At 30.7% G+C, this 22,376-nt stretch overlaps 1 protein-coding gene across 2 annotated transcripts in view; it reads right to left on the minus strand.

The window, feature by feature from the left end:
• Nucleotides 1-263: 263 nt before the first annotated feature.
• Nucleotides 264-22,376, minus strand: part of DTWD2 (DTW motif tRNA-uridine aminocarboxypropyltransferase 2) — a 93,781-nt gene continuing 71,668 nt past the window's right edge. Inside the window, exons 5-6 of one of the 2 annotated variants that reach the window (XM_039848510.1) lie at nt 4,565-4,693; nt 264-895 (exon numbers count right to left, since the gene is read on the minus strand). In XM_039848510.1, coding sequence (XP_039704444.1) covers nt 725-895; nt 4,565-4,693 — 300 coding nt within the window. In that variant the 3' untranslated portion in view covers nt 264-724. The remainder of the gene's footprint in view (nt 896-4,564; nt 4,694-22,376) is intronic. The other variant, XM_039848511.1, reaches the window with a different exon arrangement.

The following is a 22,376-nucleotide window of genomic DNA, read 5'->3' on the forward strand; positions in this document are numbered from 1 at the left end:
GACTATGTATTCCAGCTTGCACATAACTGTATCACATTACTATTTTCTGGTATGCCATCCAATAGATAAAAGTAACTTCATTTATATAATAAATTAGATGATTAACCTAATTATCAGTAAACTCTACTACCTAATTAAAAAAATAGGGGCATTAATATACATTTAATCACATTAGCTAAGTTCAAGTTTAGTCTCTAAAGAATACTTAGTTTCCTTATTCTATTACACTATTTTATGAAATAAATTCAATTTAAACCACCTGATTATCATTATTTTGTTATTTATTTCAAACTATAAAGTTCATGTACACTATTGCAAATTGGTGTAGGTATCCTCTATTATAGGTCTACACCTAATTATCTATAAAACATGAAAAGAAACAATACTGAATCAATCAGGCACAACAATTTCCTTCCATTTTATAAAAAAGAACTTCTAAACCGACTCAAGAGCTAACCACATTTCAAATTATGAATTGGAAAAAATATATTAGAGGCACATTTTAAAAATAAATACATTATAAAATCTTGCTTTTTACTGATTCAGTGTAATGTTTTTTGTTTGTTTTTATGGCTATTTGATTTATATCCTTCCTCGGGGCAACTTTAGTATGCAACTCTCATTTTTTTAGCAGTCAAAAAACCCACAAATTTAAATTGTATTAAAACTTAACCTGGTATTGTCAGCTGAAGACACCATAAATAGCACCATAAGAACATGTGCACTAAATTTTAACGCTGTTCATTAAGAGTTCCATTTTCCTAAGTTTGCGTTTGTTCTTTGGCATCGGCTTAGGATATAATCCATTTTTCAGAAGGTGTTCCTTGCTGTGGCGAATTTGAGCACCATGTTGAAGCTGGAAAGAGCATAAAGCTTGAAGAGGGCGAATCAATGTCTGTTGAAATAAAAAAAAAAAAAACTAAAAAAGGAGTCTGTGACAAGTCATGATATTCTATCTAGAATTTTTCTTCAGAAACAAGAATTATTATCATATTATTATTGGCTTTTAACTATGAAAAGCAATGTGTACCTTAATACATGTGAAAATTTCTAAATAAATAATTTATTTAAATTCATACCTTACATACCACTAAGTAACTCCAGTAAAAAGACACAAATCAATTTTCCATATGAGTGATAAAGTCTGAATTTAGTTTTATATATTCAAACACCACAAAAAGTTGTTGCCCTTGTAATAATTTAATCTGTAATGAGCGGACTATAAGAGACCATTAGATAAAGATTAGTTAATTCAGTTTCAATCACAGACTGATGTAAGCTTCCTGCTATCTGATAACGATTAGATAAATAGCAGTAATGGGTAAGTGGGTTACTAATCCACATTAGCCTATGGACCTCATACAAGTCAGATACCCAGGTTTTGGTACATATGAAATAATTCTAACTGAATATGTACCTGTGTAAATTCAACTATTTATAAGCTCAGCCATTTAACATAAACATGTGAACTGGGTGGACACATAAGATAACAGAGAATGCTAGAGGTTATAAAACAACTAGAGCATATATCTTTCCTAATGTTATTAAAATTTTAATGATTTTTGAAATAAAAACACTATACTAGTGTTTTAAACACATTTTTAGTCAATTCTTTCCTTGGGCCTAAGACCCCTGATTTAAACCTTTTAAAAAACAATAGCAATAATTTGATTGAGATTATTAAAGGAAAAAAAAAGAAACAAAAAGAAACAAACAAATGAAACCTAATAGATTTAACAACAAAAATTTTACACTATGTAAAAAGTTATTCCCCCACATATGCAACAAAATGATAGGAAGGGCTTAATAGCTTTAATTTACAATGAACTTTTACAAACTGTAGCAGCCACTGATAGCTACTTCTTTGTATCCATTCTTTTCCTCCTTATTAAAAAAAAATCCAAAATTTTATTCAAGGTGGAAATGTGTCCAGCTAGTAATATTACACTGACTAATGAATGACATAAGTCTATCCAATGAGATAGAAGTGGAAGTCTTTGGGTGGGGCTTCCAGGGATGCTCTTCAAAATGGAACAGACTTAGCAACCATAGGCTATTGCTCTTTCTTCTTGCCTGAAACATAATTGTTAAAGGTAGAATAACCCTAATGTGACTATAGGGCAATAAACATGAAGATTAAAACCAAATACACATGATGATGAAGAGAAAGACAAGAAAAATCTGGGTCTCCAATGTCCTTTTTAGGCTGCATCCCAGGCCTAGACTGCTCACCTCAGTATTTCTTATTTACAGGAGAAAAAGAAACTCCTTCATGATTCAACCACTGCAGTAAGTGCTTTGTTACATGCAACCAAATGTCATTCCTAACTGATATTCACCAACAAGATAAACATCTTCGAAAAGCTCTACTTGACATTATTGTAGAAAGCCCCTTAGGTATGTTCTCATAATTTCTTTTAATATCTTCATTTCTTTAAACGAGAGGAAATATGGAAATGACTACATATTACTTCACAGAATCAATACAGTGTACTGACTGGATTCTTAAACATTATACCTAGGAAACATCTAGGATTACATACAGACTGAGCCTTACTATTACTTTGGGACTTTATGTTGAATTTGATCCACAGACAATATAAGCTGAAGAGATAAAGGGTCCTGTTACCATTCTATATCTTAAACCTTGCCTGTTGTAAGATATTATACTCAGAACATAAGACAGGTTTCCTGCTATGATGGTATATTAATTATTTATTTCCAGAATAATATATCTTATAAAACTGGGAAAGGGGGAGCATTAGTAGCAGTATTAGTAGTAGTAGTATAAACCCTATCCCAAACCTTAGCCCTATTATATTACAACTATTATTAAACTACCACCACCACCACCACCATTAAAGCTTCCATTTAGGATTGTGGTAAAAATTCAATTAAAATTAAAATTGAATTTTAAATTTTGATAATAAAGGTTACAAGCCAAAGAAGATCCTTTTCAGAATCACCCCCCCCTCCCAAAAAAAAGGGAGGAAAGAAAGTTTTAAATGTATAGTCCATGAATATTACATTTTTCCCTAAAGGTTAGAACTTTTAATGAGTCCTAGGTCTGATGTTGGCTGATCCTATAGCTGTACATCAACGAAAAGGAAAATACAGAGACTGTACAGAAAGCAAGTTTAAACAATACTACTGGATTTCATATTTAAGACACTTAAAAATAGTGTAGTTTTGTTACTGTTGTTTTGCTCAAGAAAATACAGAAATTATGGTGAATAAATAAAATAGAAAGACAAGTACGGAAATATATTAAGTGTTATATTGATGGCCAGGTGCATGGAAATAGGCAATAAGGTTAGAGGGAAGGGAGAAAAGTCTGAGAACACTCCCTGGGCATTTGGGGTAAGGATCTGGGATCCCTCATGATTTTTTTTCCTCAAAAGAGAACAGAGAAAAAGAAATTGCCTGGATCCAAAACAAAGTCTACTCACACGGGCACAAATACACACACAGAAGCCTATTCATGAAATACTACTTCTTTCATCAAAAGAAGAAATGTCTCCAACTCTGACATTTTCCATGGCTTAGGGCAGGGGGGAGGAAAAGCCAATTCAGTGCTTGCTTCTGTTATTCTTTAACTCTCCTTGCTCTGGAGGCTTTTTTTTTTTTCCCTTGGTAACCAGTCCAGTTACTCTGGCCTGAGCTTTTATCCATTAGAGAAATTTCCTTCATGGCTAAGGCACACTCTTAAAATAGTAACCATAGTCTGTAACTAGAGAAAGAGAGGGAGAGGGAAAGTAGGGAGGGGAGGAAGAGAGGAAGGAGTTATAAACTTCATTTAGTTACGTTCGTTATCCTCTGACTTCTTGAGTTGTATTTATGAAAATTTTTCAGTGATTAAAACACCCTAATAACTTAAGATTTATTTTGCTATTTTTTCTTTTGCCATAAATGTAAAGTTTCTTACATGTTCCAAAAGACTGAGATGTTAATGAGCACAATGAACCATTATTGTTTACTGACGATTATTAATTATATATGAAATCATCAGGCTTTCATTGAAATTAAATAAAATGATGATTGTAGGTTATAACCTTTTCATATTCTGCAGGTGTTTTCTCAAAAAATTATATCTTTTTTTAACTCTAAATATGGTTAATAAGATAAACAGGAAGTTGGTATACTTCCTCAAATAAAAGAGTCCGTGCAAAAATAAGGTTGCTGTAAAATATTCTTTTAATTAAAAAGGCAAATTTAAGTAAAAAGAACACAAAATACTAAAAATACAAAATACTAAAAGAAAAATCTAGCCCCCTAAAAAACTATTTAATGTTGTGATACTTAAAAGCAATTTAGCATATTACAAATGCTGTTTGACAGGTTAGAATATTTAAATAATGCAATCTGGAATGCTAAACAGAGAAAAAAGCACCAGAGAGGGAAAGGTTGGTTATAAAAGTATACAAATTTCTATCATAGATACCATTCTCCTTGTCACTTGAACTACAAATTTAACCAGCTATATATACATTTCTAAATTTTCTAGATAAAATCTAACCAGACTCCTACTTTCTAAAACTACATAATGTTCTAAAAACATACATACCTCTTGTATGTCACTATTTTTCTCCAAGATGGAAAGAGCAACAGCTGCACACTCCAGTGTAGAAAGGCACCTATTAGTTGGCTGCGTTCGAATTACATACTGACTAGAAATGCTAGTTTTTAACTGTACCTGAAACCAAAAATGGAATAATAGAATGTAATTTTTGCTTTAAATTTAAAACTGTAAAGTCTCTTTTAAATATTACTTTAATTTCCTTCCGAAATTACCAGTTTAGTAATAGTAAATGTATCAATATCTTCTATACATATCCTTTTGATAGTATTGTTAACTAGAAGAGGATATTTGCACATATATCTGACAAAGAAAATATATCCAAAATATATATAAATTCTTACAAATCAAAAATAACAAGCCCCTCTCGGTGAGTGAAAAAGTAAATAGACTCTAACTTCACAAAGAAAAGAATGGCAAAAAGATAGGTGTAAAAGTGCTCAACACGGTTTAATACAAATTAAAATCACAACATTCCATACTCACCAGAACAGTTAAAATAAAAAAGACTAACACCATCCAAATAAGGAAGACATGGAGCAAATGAAACTCTCATACATTGCAGAGGAAGTGAAATAGTTTAATCGCTTTGGAGAACTGACAATTAGGATTTTTTATTTTACGGTTTATTCTTCCATTATTTCTTAATATAAACTGATAGCTGTATGTCAGTCTCAGTGTGAGTATGTATAAACACACAGACACACATACAAATACAGGCGCATATGTATATATGTGTCCTCTCTTTTTAGATAAAAAGCATATTATATATACTTTTATCATGAAGATAATATTTTAGTTGAAACCTAATGATAGTCAGACATGAAAAAGGCAATAAAATATCAAATGTCAACTAATTGGCCTTTTGATTCCTATTTTAATTAAACGAGATTCAAGTAATCTTACACTCATAGTCTTATCCCTAGCCCACACTCTGATCAGAATCACATTTAAACATGTGTGGGTAAATGAGTATTTCAGGTTTTTACTCACATAATACGTGAGCATAGGGATTGAAGGTAATAGTGTCTAAGTCTTAACAAACAGCAACTTATTAAAATCAGGTGTCCTTCTCTTAATTTCTAGCATCTTTAAAGTCCTATAACTCTCTCATTCCTTTATACCATCAAAGCTTTCTCATCCGTGGAATCTTGTTCCTCACTCAATCCCTTTCCTCCAATGTTTCTCATGCAGTACCTCCATGATGAGAAATATGGTTCTTCTACTCTGCTTTTTGTTCAGAAAATTCTCTACAACTTTTATCCTTTCTTTCCTCAGAAAAGGAAGAGAGGAGAGGAGGAGGGAGAAAAGGAAGAGAGAATAGGAGACCAGGAATGAGGGAGAGAGAAAAGGAAGGAAGGTAACAAAGTGGGCACATTAAAGATTCACTACAGAATGCATCTGATTTTGGAATACATCCTTTAAAGCATATTTGACTAATAATGTTTTAGATGTGATCATATTAAAATTACTCTGCATTTCTATCAATGGAAAAGATGGAAACTAAATGCAGGGAGGGAAAGAGATGAAAAAAAATGGCTGAGAGACATGTATAATGATAAAAGAAAGCCTATGATTAAATAACTGTAAGAATAATTCATAATGTTGATCAACTGTAATTAGCAATAGTTTTGATATTTCGTCAGGTGAACTAGGAGAAAAGAGTACAGCCAACTACTGCTTCAATACTCAATTCCAAGTCATCACTGGAGGAATTTATAATAGATATCTGATTACAACAAAATCTTTGGAAAACATGCAAATTCACAGTGAATTTTGTTTATTGGAATAAAATTGATTCTTAAAATAAGTTTCTTATTCCAGGACAGAGTTTTATTTCTTATTGTGAAAACTCAGAACTTGTAATTTATCATGTTACAAGACTTCAGAATAGCCTACACAAATAGTCTCTCCAAGAATCCAACAGTATACAAAATCTGTCATATTAATATATACGTTATTAGAGCATGTTAATGTGACGTCACAGTTCTTTTTATGTATATGTGCTATTTCACCTTCAACACACACTTGATTCAATGAGTAAATGAGCAAGTGCAAAAAGAAACACTGTTGATCCATCTTTTTGAGAAGTCACAGGCATCAAAACAAATAATTTCTAAGAAACTGCCTTGCCTTCCTGAATAAAAGTTCAAAACAATCCCAGGCAAAATTAATTATTCTAATAAAGGAAAAAATTAACATATGATGAAAGCATGGTAGCATGGTACATAGAAAGAGGATCTACTGAAAGACCAAGATTATTATATCAAACCTGACAATAATCAATCAATCTCAGTCAAGTCATTTCATTTCTCAGTTCTTCCTCACCTATAAAAGTCAAACAGCTGGACCTATGGGTGTTAGAACCCATCTTTTAGCAATCAATCCTAAGATTATATATAGCATGTATATTGTTATTTATTAATTCATTATATATAATACATTATATAATTATTATATTATATATAATATTAATTTCTAAATTTTGGAAGCCATGCTAACTCAAAGAATGCACAATAATTTCAAGCTTTTGGGAAACTAGTTCTCTATGGGTATAAGTTTTTCAAATGTTCTTAATGTAACTTCTTTAGAAAGAAGAAAATCACTGGTTAATTTAGAATTCTACTGTTATAGATTGTAAGCTTATAATATAACTTCCATTTTAGAAACAGCCAACTTTCCATGTCTTCTTTCTAGACAGCTTCAGATCTTTTCCATTGATTCTCTGAATTGACTAAAATTTGAATTCCTGGAAATTATTTTGTGTTTATAATGCCTTCCCCTTTCTTCTCTTCCATTAAATCTTAAATACATATTTAATATATAAGAATACCAGATAACAGTTTGATGACTATGATCACTGTTCAGATGGCTTCAAAAAGGACTTTTTCAAATGTCTCCTTCCTAGATATGCCTTTAGCTATTTTTGTAACCACAAGCAATTTGTGTCATTAAAAGTTAGGGTGATAGCATGTTCAGTGGTAACAGCTTTTAGAGCTAACAAATAAATATTCAGGAAATAATATGCCATGGCTTATGTTTGCATAACATGTTTTAAAATAATTTACTGTAAAATAAATTAGTTAATTCTTTTTGTCAAGCAAAATAAAGCTAAAAAAGACCTTGAAATTAAAATTTTAACTCATACCCTCCCAACACAAACACTGTACTTTTGTAATTTGATGGTGATTACTTGTTATCTGTACTCAGGCTATTTTAAGCCAAGTTTCATTACAACATAAAACTATTGATTGTGCTTCTCACGTAATAAAGGTCACAGACTTTCTAATCACTTGATCAGCTTCTTTAAAGGTTTCCAGGAAAATCTATTTTCCAGGCTTTCTGAAACAACCTAGTTCAGAAGTGAAATAAACTTTTTAAAGCAGTATCCTGAAGTCTTATCATTGGAAGATACATATAAAAACCCTTCTTTCTGTAACAGCCTTTCTTTTATGATCTTTAATAAGTAAAACTCATTATCTGAGCTTATGAGCTGCCCTTTGAAAGAAAGGCACTAAATCTGTTCTTCTAGACCCAATCTCTCATTTCACTTCACTCCTTTCATTCTCTCAGTTTAGTTCAACAACATGATCTAATAGTGATAGGAGTCCAGCTTTGGCATCAGACAGTCGTCAGTTCTACTACAGACATAGCCACTTACATGCAACGTTTCATACACTAATTGCAATACTAGATAATGTACATGTATTGTCTCATTTAATTCTCACAAAGACCTTATAAAGTAGATACTATTATTATCTCCATTTTACAGATGAGGGAACCAAAGAACAGAGAGGTGGAGTAACTTACTCAAGGTTCCAAACTCAGTCATGATAGAGCAGATATATGAATGTATAAAGTCTTATTTGAGAGCCTGAGCTCTTCATCACCAAGCTAATAATTAAATGGATGAACTCTTAGACAAATACCAACATATGAAACAAACAAATAAACAAAAACAGCTTTTCTTCTGAAAAGCAAGGCTGAGGCACCCCTGAAGAACTTTTGCGTTCTGCTGAACATAGTTTAAAAAATAATGGTATAAAGAAAGGGTGTTCTCTTACATAAGTATGAAAGTTATTCACAAATATCAGTATCTACGTCTTACTCCAGCCTTGCCACACTATGAAGTCCGCAAAGTTTTTACAGAAAATGGAGATTCTACAATTAATGTTAAAACTCAGAAAATCTGACAAAAATAAAGTTAAAGGGGGCATTAGTTATAGATAAAATAGTAATAACAGCACTACTTCCTAAACTCATTGTTTAAATTGTTTAAACTTTTTTCTGAGTTAGCCTGAGAAATTTCATTTATAACATACTTTCTATAGGTAAGCACATATCCAAAATTATATATATAAAAAAAAACTTATAGAGTACATTTGCTTTAAAATTTAGCACTTTCTTACACATTTAAATGAAAAATAAAGTTATAGGTTGCTTCTCCAACATACATAAACTTTGTTAAAAAATGCAAGTATATAATTTAGTAGCCTAAAAATTTACCACTTAACAAATTTCAAATTTGAGCAACTCTAAATAATGATACAAAATTTAAACTGTTAAGTGATATATTTAGCTACATATCTTGATTACTGGTTTTCTCCATTAATAAAAATACTTATTTAATCTTCCATTGTCTTTAACGAAATTCCAATATAGTCTATATCTGAAGTCACTGGGAGCCAGGAGTATGAAAATATATCCAGAAATAAAGTAAAAACACATAGATTCATGAGGTCACAGAATTTTAAGTAATCTTTAGCAGTCAAATAATCCACCTCCTTGTTCTTAGGCATAATTATTCTTTTAAAATTTCTGAATTCACAGAATTAATCTAATATTTAAAATAATATTGAAATATGATAATTTCTCGTAATTAAATAAAACAAGCTTTTATCTGAATTTCTAAGCTTAAAAATCCCCAAAGAATTAATGGAGGCATGAAAACAAAAATTCCTTAAGATTATTGGCTACAAGTTTCAAAACAGTCACAGGGATGTAAAGTACAGCATGGAGAATATAGTTAATAATATTGTAATAACTATGTATAGTGCCAGGTTGGTACTAGACTAATCAGAGGGAATCACTTCATAAATTATATAAATGTCTAACCACTATGTTGTACACCTGAAGCTAATATAAAATAATCTTGAATCTCAACTCTAACTGAATAATTAAAATTAAAAAAGAAACAGGATTATTGGCTACAATAATTTCAGAGTGATTTCAGTAAATTAAAAAACATTATGCTACTAAACAATCCTAGAGAGCAGAATGTCACTGTATATTACAAATCTTTACGTTACTTTCCCCTTTATTTCGATTCCCATTTTTTCCAACAGTTAATAAGGACAAGTCACTGTTGAACAATGTTATAGATTACAGTGTTTGTAATATCCACTGGAATTGAAATTGTCCACTTAAGTATGTTTACATATATCCATTTTTTCATATGGACCAACATCAATTTATACCCTTTATTAGGAAACTTAAATTAGAAACTGATTTACGATATTAGAAAGTGACTTACTAGTCTTACCAAAGTAATAACTAATGTTATAGTATCTTGCTAGCCATTTTTCACTAAAGATAAACTTTATTTGACAATTAGTAGTTCTATCCATTTCAAAAGCTGTCATGGCTCCATAAACAGTCACTGAGAAGTGAATCATAAATTGGCCTAGGTGTGAAATAAGGCACATATTATAAGTTTACTTGCCACGAAAAGTTTATTTTAAAATTTACTCTAAGTTAAATTGTATGCTATTTTATTTTATTAAAAACACGTCTCATCTATAACCCTGAATTAAAATAGTGTGTATGAACTGGGAGGCAGAAAAGCACAGTAACTAAAAGCATGAGATGTGAAGTTAGATACACCTAAATTTAGGTCTATATAAGAGTTGTATGACCTCAAACAAGTTTCTTTAACTCACAGAGCCTAAAACATTAGTACCTTAGACAATGATTGTGCTTTAAGGAACTAACATATGTGAAGTGCTAAGCAATGCCTGACCTACAGTAAGCACTCAATACAGACAAAGTGAATGAGGGTGGTACTGCTGCTAGTGATGTTAATGAGGATAGCAGTCCTGGTGGTGTGATTCACAATGCTTTCTTCATAATCTGATAAATAAGTGTGAAGCAACTCAGCTTTACTTAAATAAAGTCAGATGAATAGGGTGTGAGATGAGATGGAATTTAAGATAGAACCAGGAGAATATCAACTTATACAAGATGAAAGAAGAAAAGCTATGGAATAGGTAGGAAAAAAGGCAGTCTTAAAAGAAGGAACAAGAATAGAGAGGTTTTATGAATACCAGAGAACAGTCACTTTGCCACCAAGTAAATAAAATATTCTCAAAGTTAGAATCCTGTAAATAAAAAGCAGCAATATTTTCATTAAAATGTATTTATAGATAAGAAAAATATTAATTATTCTTTCATGCTACAAGTACATGATCTAAGCATCATTAAAATATATAATTGCCAAAGTAATTAGATCTTGTAGCTATCTTTAGATATTTCTTTAAAACATTCCCAAACAACACATATAACAGAAAAGACAGACCAAGATTTTGTAATAATTTTTGAAAATCACTTTTAAAATGAAAATTTTTCATTTCTTGCATGACTTTTATCTGCCTAACATTTTCAACGTATTTTCTCATTTTCCTTTACCTCTGCACATGTGCAACTTATCTGTAATGTTTAATTGATTTTATAACAGTGAAAGTGACAGATAGACAAAAAAGAGTTGGTTAATAACAGGTTGCTATCTTCTTCTGAATAATAGAGTATAGGATACCTAAATGATAAGAAATTATGGGTTACAGAGTATCATAACTTTTAAGACCTTCATTCATTTATAACTAAGTTTGACTGTATGTGTACAACAGAACCAAGTATATAAAATTATAAATGTCTATATACTAGTGTCTCAATAATTATATTGTCATATTATATTAAATAATATTGTAGAAAGCCTAAATAAAAGGAGACAAACACTATGTTCTTAGAATGGAAGACTAAATATTGTATAGATGTTAATTCTCAAAATTTAATTTATGAGTTAATGTAACCTCAATAAAAATCTAAAGAGGTTTTTGTGGGGTTTCATAAAGCTGATTCAGAAATTTTATGTTAACGCAAAGGCCAAAATTACCATGATATTCTTGAAGAACAACACTGTAGAAGGATTTGCCCTACCAGTCAGACTTACTATAAAGCAACATTTAAGTAAGACAGTGTGGAACTGGCACAGAAACAAACTGACCAATAGAGCAGAATTTAAAGCATAGAAATGTATCCTCACATATATGCACAAATGATATATGACAGTGAAAACACTCCAATGCAATGAGTTTAAAAACCGTGTTTTCAGTAAATGATGCTGGGACAATATATGTGCAATAATCCAGGCAGCCACACGTGGAAAAAAAAAAATGAAATTGGACCCATAATTCACATCTAATATAAAAATCAATTACAGGTAGATTAAAGGCAAATGTAAAAGGTAAAATCCTAAAGCTTTTAGAAGATATATAAGAGAATACGAGCTAGAGGTAAAATTGAACATCATAAAACACAGACAACACTAACCATGAAAAAAAAAGCTGAAAAATTCAACCACATTAAAATATAAAATTCCATTTATCAAAACACAGGATAAAAAGAGTAAAAAAGACAAGCACAGAGGGAATATATTTGCAACATATTTGTCAAATAGCTCAAATCCAGATACATATAGAACTTCTAAAAATCAGTAATAAATAAATGAATAAATAAGTAAAAAAGCTAAAAAAAGTTAAAAGATGTTAATAGGCACTTCAGAAAAAGAGAACATCTAGATGACTAATAAATATATTAAAAGGTGTTAAACTACATTAATAATCATGGAAAAGAAAATTAAAACCAAATGAGAAACTACTATAAACTCATCAGATTGGCAAAAAATTTAAAACATCTGACATTACCAAATGTTAGAGAGGACAACTCCCATACATTGCTGATGGGAATGTAAATAGTTACAATTACTTTATAACACTTCAATCAAACCTAGTAAAACTGAAATTATGCTTACCTCATGACCCATCTATTTCATTTATAGGTATATGCCTGAGAGAAACTCTTGCACATGTACATCAAAATATATGCACAAAAACATTCATTGCAACACTTATCATAGTAGCTCCAAGCTGAAACAACCTAAATGTCCATCAATAATAGAATAAATAAATTGTGATATATTCACATAATGGGATATTATACAGCAATGAAAATGAACTAAGTACAGGTATGTACAATAACATGGATGACTCTTATGGGTATAATATTGAAGAAAGATGAAATAAAGGGAGCTCATATGGTATAATTTGATTTATATAAAGTTCAAAAATAGGCAAAACTATCATTTAGAAATACATAAATCTAAAAATAAAAACAGAAATAATTACAATAAAGGTAAGTATATGGTTACCTCTGGAAGTAAGAAAGAGAATAGTGAAGGGGATAGTAATACATGGTGGAAAAGAGGCCTGGGCCTTTTGGGATGTCAATAATGTTCTATTTTTTCTACTTCAGTGGTGGTTATAAATGTTAAGTGTTTCTTACTCTACACATATATTTTATACACATCTCAAAATAAAACATGCTATTTAAAATTATCATAATAAGTATTAGCTCAATAAATGCTCCTTCCTATTAGAAGTTTTCTCTGCTATGCAAAACACTAAAATCAAATTGGAAAACAGGGGATAGTTGTCAGTAATTAGTTATGTAATCTTGTAAGGGTTACTTATGTTTCGAGGTCTCATTTTCCTAGTATATGAAATAATCAATTCGGATCTATTTCTAAGATACCTTCAGTTTCTAAAATTCTGGGATACTCTTTATCTCTCATCATCCAGGTTAACATTATCAGGGCCCTGATCAAATCTCATGTAGGTTCTTTCCACTCTTCATTGTATAGCAAAGTAAAAAAAAAAAAAATTGTATATACTATGTCAAACAGACATACATGCAAACATAATATTTCACTACTACTTAAAGAACAAAAATAAGCCAAATTATGACCCTGATTTATCATTTTATCATTCTAACAGAGTGGTAGGGATAGAAAAAGCTGCTGATTGATGAATACATTTTTAAAATTCAAATGTACAACAACTATTCTGTATGAGAGCCAAAAAAGGTGTTACAGGCTTATATTTTGTGGTTTTGTGAAATTTTATTGAGAGTATCGTCCATTCAAGTATAGTCAACATATTGAGATGTTAGATAATGCCTGTTCTGTTAATGATGTTCTGTTAATTATTTTCTTAGACTATTTAAGAGAGCTAGTAAAAGCCAAAAAGTGAATTAGTATTTCTTAAATGAATCCATTCAAGCACAATTTGGACAACATAAAGTCCCGTGTAATAGCCATTAATGATATAATATATTCTCCTCTGAAAGATGGCAAAATTCTGTCAATTTTGTAGCATGAAAAACATATGCATAAATGTCAGATACTGAACTAACAAATGAATGTTTTTAGTGATACATATAAAAGTGAAGAATTAAAGAACGAAGAATAAAAAGAACATGGAAAAAGAATAAGAGATGAAGAATTCTTATCAAATTACAGGGGTTTCTTTTCTATTTAGTACGGAAAAATTCTGATTTCAAATTAAAACTGAATTTTCCCGAAGCTTATCATCAATCATCTTTTCAAGTGATATAAATGAAAATTCTTTTAGATGGTTAATCAAAACAGTGGCATGTTAATTCCACACTTCTTTGTGAAAAGGCATAATTATAATAAAAGTATCACTACGATGATATACAATATTTAACAAATTGTGTTTATTGTTATGTTGTTTTTTACCATCTGCTTAATGAAAGTTTCTCCTGTAGTTTAACTTACTATTATCTTAAGATTCTCATCACTTCTTTAATCCATATAAAATATGTTTGTGTATATTTAATTTATTGGCAATATCTAGAACCTAATTTCATCTATATTAATTAGTTATTTTTCTTGCATGACTTTTATCTGCCTAATGTTTTCGTTATTTTCTCATCTTCCTCTACCTCTGCATATGTGTAACTTATCTGTAATGTTTAACTGACATTATAACAGTAAAAGTGGCTGACAAAAAAAGAGTTGGTTAACAACAGGTTGCCATGTTTCTTTGTCGACATTCTAAGCCAGAGACACAAACACACAAAATGTTTGTAACTATTAGCATGACTTTTAAAAGAAAAGCTATTTTCAATTACAGTTGAGACAGCATAACTTTTATTTTTAAATAACTTTCTCTCCAGTAACAGGACTCAATTCCAAGTCACCATCATTTCTAGCCTGAATCTCTGCAAATGCCTATCTGGACACCTTATTTCCATTTTAGTCTTCTTATAAATCATTCTCTATGCATCAGCCAAGTGATTAAAAAACAAACTGATCACACCATTACGCAGATTAAAATCCTTAGCTTGCTACTAAGCAAAATCCTTAACATGGTCTATAAATCACTCATTGTATCGATACTGCTCTCTTCTCACCTCTCTTACTACAAACCAGCCAGACTTATTAGTATGGAAATTTCTTTATCCTTCGCTTTGCCTAAGTGCTACTTGTCCTTTAGTTCTTAAATACTAGAGAGGTCTTCGTGAACCGCAGTTTCAATCAAATCCCCATTTTAAAGTACCCCTTATATTCCACTCATGGAATTTACTTTACAATTATTTACTGAACTAAGTGGCTGTTTATTTCCACATGATATAAGCTCCATTAGGACCTAAACTGTCTATTTTACTTACCATTTTATTCTGGTGTCAAGAACAGTGCCCAACTCAGCAGCTGGTGTTCAACAAGTCTAGATAAACACTATCACAGTCATGAGAAAATAAACTATAGCTATGAATTCAAACCCAGTAGTTAATAGTTAAATTTAGTTTTTTTGTGTGGAAATCAGAAGTGGAAAAAGGATCTATATAAAGAAGTTAGGGATTTCTGTCTGAATTTAAAATATGGAATTGATAAACCACTGCCTTGGTCAATTATTAATTTCTACACAGAAAAGTTGGAAGTGAGAAGTAAACTATTAGTCATAATTTATCTCTTTTGAGGGATTTTAGTAAGTTTATAAAGCAGAAAGTACCCACTGATGGCACACAAATCCTACAAAAACTAAAAATTTAGCCAATTGATCACATTATAGAAAAAAGGAGTATATCAACATTTAAGGTGAGAAATCTATAAAAAGCACTTAGACTTTATGAAGTATGAACTGTTTAATTATAAATATGTAGTATTTATCCAATCATTTTCTAAGAATATTAAAAGAATTCCTTTTTATTCTATGCAATTCTAACATTGTTTTCTATAATGCAAAATTTGAAAACCTTATATCTAAATATTTTCAGCAATTTCTTCTGGGATACAGGAAAAATACAACTAGAGCAAAACTCAGCATGTTATTGAAATCTACATCAAGAACATAAATAAGTTATCTTTTCCAAATGTTATACTTTAATTCAAAGTGACATTTTCAGAGCACTCATTTCAAGAAAAAAACTCTAGAGGGAATAAATGTCATGCAATTTTTTAAAATTGTATAGTCAAATAAAGATGTCACAAAAAACTTTTCAACAACTGTTGTATTTGTCTAAACACATATATATGTACACATACATATTTTCCTACCATAAAAATGCAGATGCCTAAAACTTCTAAACTGCCAACCCAAAAAATATGTATAAACTTGATATCATAGGAAGTGTGTGTTTCATGATCAATCATATCATTCACATGTTTCTAAGACATTTAATATTCCATATAAAATTAGAATTTTTAAAAGATTTTAAAATAATCATAGAGACTTTTAATAACCCCAGAATTACCCTAACTTCTAACATATTTACATTTAGCTATATGTTCTAAAAAAGATGAAGTGTTATGCAGACAGAAGATATTTGTTGCACAACTTACATAAACTTTTACTTAGAGTAGTGTTGGAATTGTTTAATAATATTACATAGGAGTGGGTAAGTAAGTACTATATCTGTAACAATACTGCATGTATTGTCTTAACCACTCAAAGGTCAGCTTTAGTTTTAAATTTAGCTATACATTATACCAGTGTAGAAAATGCTAACCCAAATTTAGACTTACTAAAATTCTGATAAATAATAAAGATGCTTATCTGAAAGTCTGAAAGGAGAGTAAATACTAGGCCTAGTGATTTTCAAAAACAAATAAATATCTGACATAACAGATTAACAGGATAGTGTATAACTCAAGGTTACCATATTCATTTGCAAAATATTAGAAAAATTTTGCATTTGTGCTTTTACTTTCTATAATCATCAATGTCTTTTCTAGATTTAAAAAACTGCATGAGAATTATTAAAGACTTATAAGATTTAGAAATAAAAGTGAAAGTGCCTGTAATGTCTCCATCCAAAGACAATAACTACTTACTATATGGTATTTAGTCTTTTAACACTTTAATTTTAATATGTGATTATGAAAATTTTAATATCTACAAAAGAAAATATGTAATATTTGAGTTATGAAGTATAAGACTAAAAATGACATCCCTGAATCTTCTAATAACTAAGAGATAGAATACAACCAAAATGATTGATAGTCTCAAGATACTCCTCCCAGTAAGCGCCACATATTCACAGAAATGTAGAAAGATAAGCAGATCAATCGATTTGATTGATAGATCCATACATCCAATTTCACTTAAGAATGTCCTTAGTAAAACAATAAAAGTTCTCCTAATAAACTCAACCTCCTCTGAGATAACCACTACTCTAAATTTTTCTAATTCTCCTACTTCTAGGTATCCTAAATAATACGTTTTTCAATTTTGCCTATTGTTGAAGTTTATTTAAAAGGTATATATTCTTCCGTGACTTGTCTTTTTAACAGTATGTTTCAAGGTTGCATCCATATTGATTCTATAGCAGCAGCTCATTCATTTTCAATTCTACCAGCAACCCTGTATGTAAATATATCACAATTAACATATTAATTGAAATATTTGAGTTATTTAAAGTTATTTGCTATTTTTTAAAAAGTAATAAAAATTCATATGTACTGGTACAGAAGTACAGGAATTTCACCAGAGTATACATCTAGCAGTAAAACTATTATCAACATATTGGGTTATGCTTTCTCTATGAAACAATGACAAATTGTGTTCTAAAGCGGTTATATTTCATGTACCCTTCAGCAGTAAATAAGAGTTCCATTTGCTCCATATAATCGCCAACATTTGATATTATCAGACTTTTTAAATGTTTGTCAATCTAGTGGTTGTAAAATTGTTTCTCATTGTGGATATTTTGTATTTTTCCTTTCTTCTATTTAATTCATCAGTTTATAAAGCTCTCCTTTATCCTCTACCTTCATTCCAATGAGGAGAGATTTTTATCATCAACTTTACAAACTAAGAAATGTGGACGTATGCTTTTTTTAATTTAATAAAAATTTTTAAAAGTTCCAACAGAAATACCTGCATATAAGAGGCTTGGAAACCTTTGAAAGAAAAATAAAAATCTATCTGAAAATAAAAAAAATAGGCACAAGCTTGGTCCAGAAACAATACTTCAGACTTGTAAGAAAGGAGTGATTCTGGGTAGCTGATTAAACTGTTTGGGGAGTTCATATAGGACACCACTGAGGATTTTCAGCAACTGTAAGTGGTGGAAGATCTGCTGGCGACTGCAGTCAGATCTTATTAAGTAAGAGCATGAACCAGTGAAACAAAGGTAATTATTCAAAGAATGACCTCATTTTGGACCTCAGCCTAGGATACCAGAGGAATCTTAGTTTACTCCATTCTACTGCTGGTTTACTACTCACTCGCCTCTTGAACTATGAAGGTAGGCTGATTTGTACCTCTTAGCATCCTAAGAACCTAACATTAACTTGAACATAACAGGTTTATGAATGTTTTTGGAAAGATATCCACGTGCGAATGTTTTTGGAAAGATATCCACATGCACTGGAAAAGGCATTACATTGGGAATGAGAAGATAAAAGTTCTAATCCCAGGTTCACCAAATACATCTTTTTGACTCTGGCCAAGCCAAATAACTTCTCTCAGTTTTCTGTAATACCTGTTGTGCTTAGTAGAGTTATGAAAAATATCAATGGCAAAACACTCTATAAACTGTAAAATGCTTTACAAATGTAAAGAGCTAATACTATTATTAACGTTGATAATGTCCAAACTTGCACATCTATGTTGTGCAATTTATAATTTTAAAAGTTTGAAAGATGACTGAAGCTGCAAGTGAAAAGAAGTTTTAAAAAATTTAAGAGATCTCAATAGTAGTCTCTACTCTGCCACTAAATGAGTGATCTTTCCTATTTGTGTGTAAGTTTTTTTTTTTTTACTTAAGTATATGTGTGTGTGCATTCCCATTGTTACAATATTGGGTTTTCTGCCTCTTACTGATTTCTTTATATTTTATATAAATATTATATATTTCAAACATATTAACTGAATTACATATTTTATATTGAAAATATCTTCTCACTGTGAATTATTTCACTCCCCTAATGTCTTTTGATGACTAGAAGTTCTTAATTTTAATAAAGTATAATTTATCAATTTTATTTTATGGGAACTACTTTTCATATAGTTTTTAATTAATAGTTAAAAACCAAAGTCACCTAAAAGGAAGAGTGATAATGATACCTGGCAGACACACAGGTATGTGCCTGTTACCACCAGCCAGACTAGAAAATCTGATGACTCACAGGGTATTGAGTAGAGTACACAGAAGGATCTTTCCTTCATAGTGGAGACTAAGTAGCACTAGATTGAGCACTTAAAAAGTGTTACTTGCTTCCTCTAACACATCTACCATCAAGAGAATACGCTTGAGATAGCCTACAAGAGGATGAGAAGCAAATGGAATAGAACTTAATCACACCAGTGACCTACACAAGAGCCACTCTATCTATGCCAGTCATAAGACTGAGCCCAGCCAAAACCAGCAGAGCTGCCTAAGTGACACTAAGCTGACCCTATGAGCAATACATTTATTATTATACATTATTAGCATTTTTATGGTTGTTTGCTACAGAGAATTATTATGGCAATATATAATCAAAACACTGTAAACTTTCGTATGACAAAAAAGATTTTTGGTCTTAAAGTGATCAAAGAACTTTGCAGTATTTCAAAATGAGATCTGCCATCTAAAGTAAGACGGTTGAACGCTTTAAAATGTAATTACTTTCAAATGGTTAGAATGGTAAATGTTACGTGTATTTTAACACAAAAAATGAAAAGAATCTTTCCATTATACAATGTCAGGTATTAATACCAAAGATGGCATTAAAAAGCCCTCCCCAACCTAGGCCCTATCCTACTTTCTGGCATCTTTTCTTGTCATTTTCTTACTTGCATCTTATATTCCAAGGACTTTGATCTGCCTACAGTTCCTTATATACATGATTCTCCTTCTCTTCTCTGATACTGTGCTCCCATTTTCCCCTCTTTATAGAAGTGTCCATCCCTCTCTTTGTAGCACTTCTCCTGGGCGACAACATATTCTTTAGATGGGTAACATCCCTTCTATGGGAAACATTCCATGATTTCCCCTAGCAGGATGTATGAAATTTCCCTCCTCCCAAAAACCTACTATCATTTTTCTTGGCACACTGTACTGTAATTATATTTATGTATTTGTCTCCTCCAACTTGACTGCGCTCATTGAAGAAAGAAATCTTGCTCTCTCCTTATCTTAGTGTTTATAGAGCCTAACAAAGGGCCTGTCACATAAAATATGCTGACTAAAATTATGCCTTGTAAATACATGTACAAGCAAACAAGTAGATAAGCCAATCAGTTACATTCCTTTCCCAGGGCAGGGAGAAGCTTTATCTTCTAATTCTTTCTACCTTTTTTCCCTCGCCACTGAGGAAAATACCCTGGAATATGACCTCAGTGACTATCGGAAAAATGAGATTTATGAAGAAGACAACAAATAGAGAAGTGGTTTCTGTACTACGATACTTAGTGATAGCTACGAAAAAAATATATACAACAGCACAGCTCTGCAGAAATGGTCTGAAGCACAAAACATTACATAATTCCAATACACTTCCTGTCTTTGTTATGCGAATTACTATTAAAAGAAAAGGACAAGGAATCTGGTCTTCTAATATCCATTTAGTAAATATTAAAATGTAACTTCAGCAAGATTTGCTATAAATGATTTAGTATGACAATAAATGAATTTTAAGTAAAAGTACTATACAAGTTAAAGAAAGAACTGCTTCCCACATTGATACTATATTCAATAATATACTAGAGTTTATATTTCATGTGCAAATTTTTATTTGCTGTTGAAAGGACCACTTTGCATTAACAGAAATATATGAAATAGAAAAAAAAATCTATTTGATTTGGTTAAGAAACTGATGAAACAATAAATACTGTGACTTATTTACATTTAGGTCATTTTTTAAATAAACCTTTAGCAGAAGAACTATGAGATGTTCAAAACTATAGAGCAATGAAGCTAAACAAAATTCCCTAACTGGATCAGGAAATGACTTCCCATTAATTAAAAATATGTACAAACAGAGCACTGTTTTTCCTCATAATGCTCCTAATTCATTTCCCTTATCCTTAGACTTTAACAATTACAGTCCCTCATTCATGATAGACTAGCTAAGATTAAACAAGGTGAAATTGACAAATAAATAAACGAATAGATTTCTTCATCCTTAAAGTTCTATAAATCTAGGATATAATAATCTGAGAATAACATTGTTTTCCTATTTTAGAAAAATAATTATTAGAATTGGTAATATCTTTCAGATTAGTTGTTTAATACATTTAAACGTTATATCTGGACGTTTAAATGTATTAAAGATGGAACTATGAGAAAATAATTCTATTTTAAAGATATATACTTGGAAAAACAAAATGAATACTCATATTTCCTAAAAATCTTATAATGGATCCACAATGAAATATCATTTGAAATAGAAGCTACAAAAGACATCTTATATTTTTTTTATGCAATGTATCATTATTTTATGCAGCGCCATACTTTTAATAATTAATAATTAAATGTGATATAAAATAATCTCCCTGAAAATGATGAGCTAAAATGGACCTGACCTAAGTAACTTTGAAAAACAGTATTTTAACTTGATACTGTTAGGCTAAAGACAAAAAGAACTGTATATAAACACAGCACTCTAGTTGGTAGATATGTTTCTTATGGGGATAGGAGTTAATCCTGAAACTAGTACACATGTATATTCAAGTGGGATGAATAAATAAATTATAGCTAATAGACCCAGACTTCTCAAGGACAAAGAAAGAATTTACAAAAAAAAAAGCAAGGAGGAAAGGCTGTTTGGTGCTGGATTAGAGATGAAAATAACAAATGAGAACTTATTTGTTTTAACTATATGAAGATAGTCTGATACAGAAATAATTAGAGATGTGTGTATACATGGGATGGTATACAGAAATATATTTTCTAAGGCTGTCAACTGAGATGACCTAGAAAAGTGACAACTCAGTAGCAACAAGCATACCTACAGCCAACACCCTAGTTTCTAAATAGAATTTATAAAGAAAAGGAACGAGAGATCCCTGGAGAAACGGCTGATTTGGAGAAACTTTAGGACTGGGGCAGGAAAAATACAAGATGAGCCTGGAGTGCCTTATAATAAGAGAATTAAAGGAAGCGATTTAAGAGAAAGAGAGACTTTGTGAAGAGTGCATTTGAGGACTAGAATTCCACATATAAGTTTTAACATTTC

Source organism: Pteropus medius, unplaced genomic scaffold, assembly GCF_902729225.1.
Source record: "Pteropus medius unplaced genomic scaffold, Ma_sr-lr_union100, whole genome shotgun sequence".
Classification (NCBI taxonomy): Eukaryota; Metazoa; Chordata; class Mammalia; order Chiroptera; family Pteropodidae; genus Pteropus; species Pteropus medius.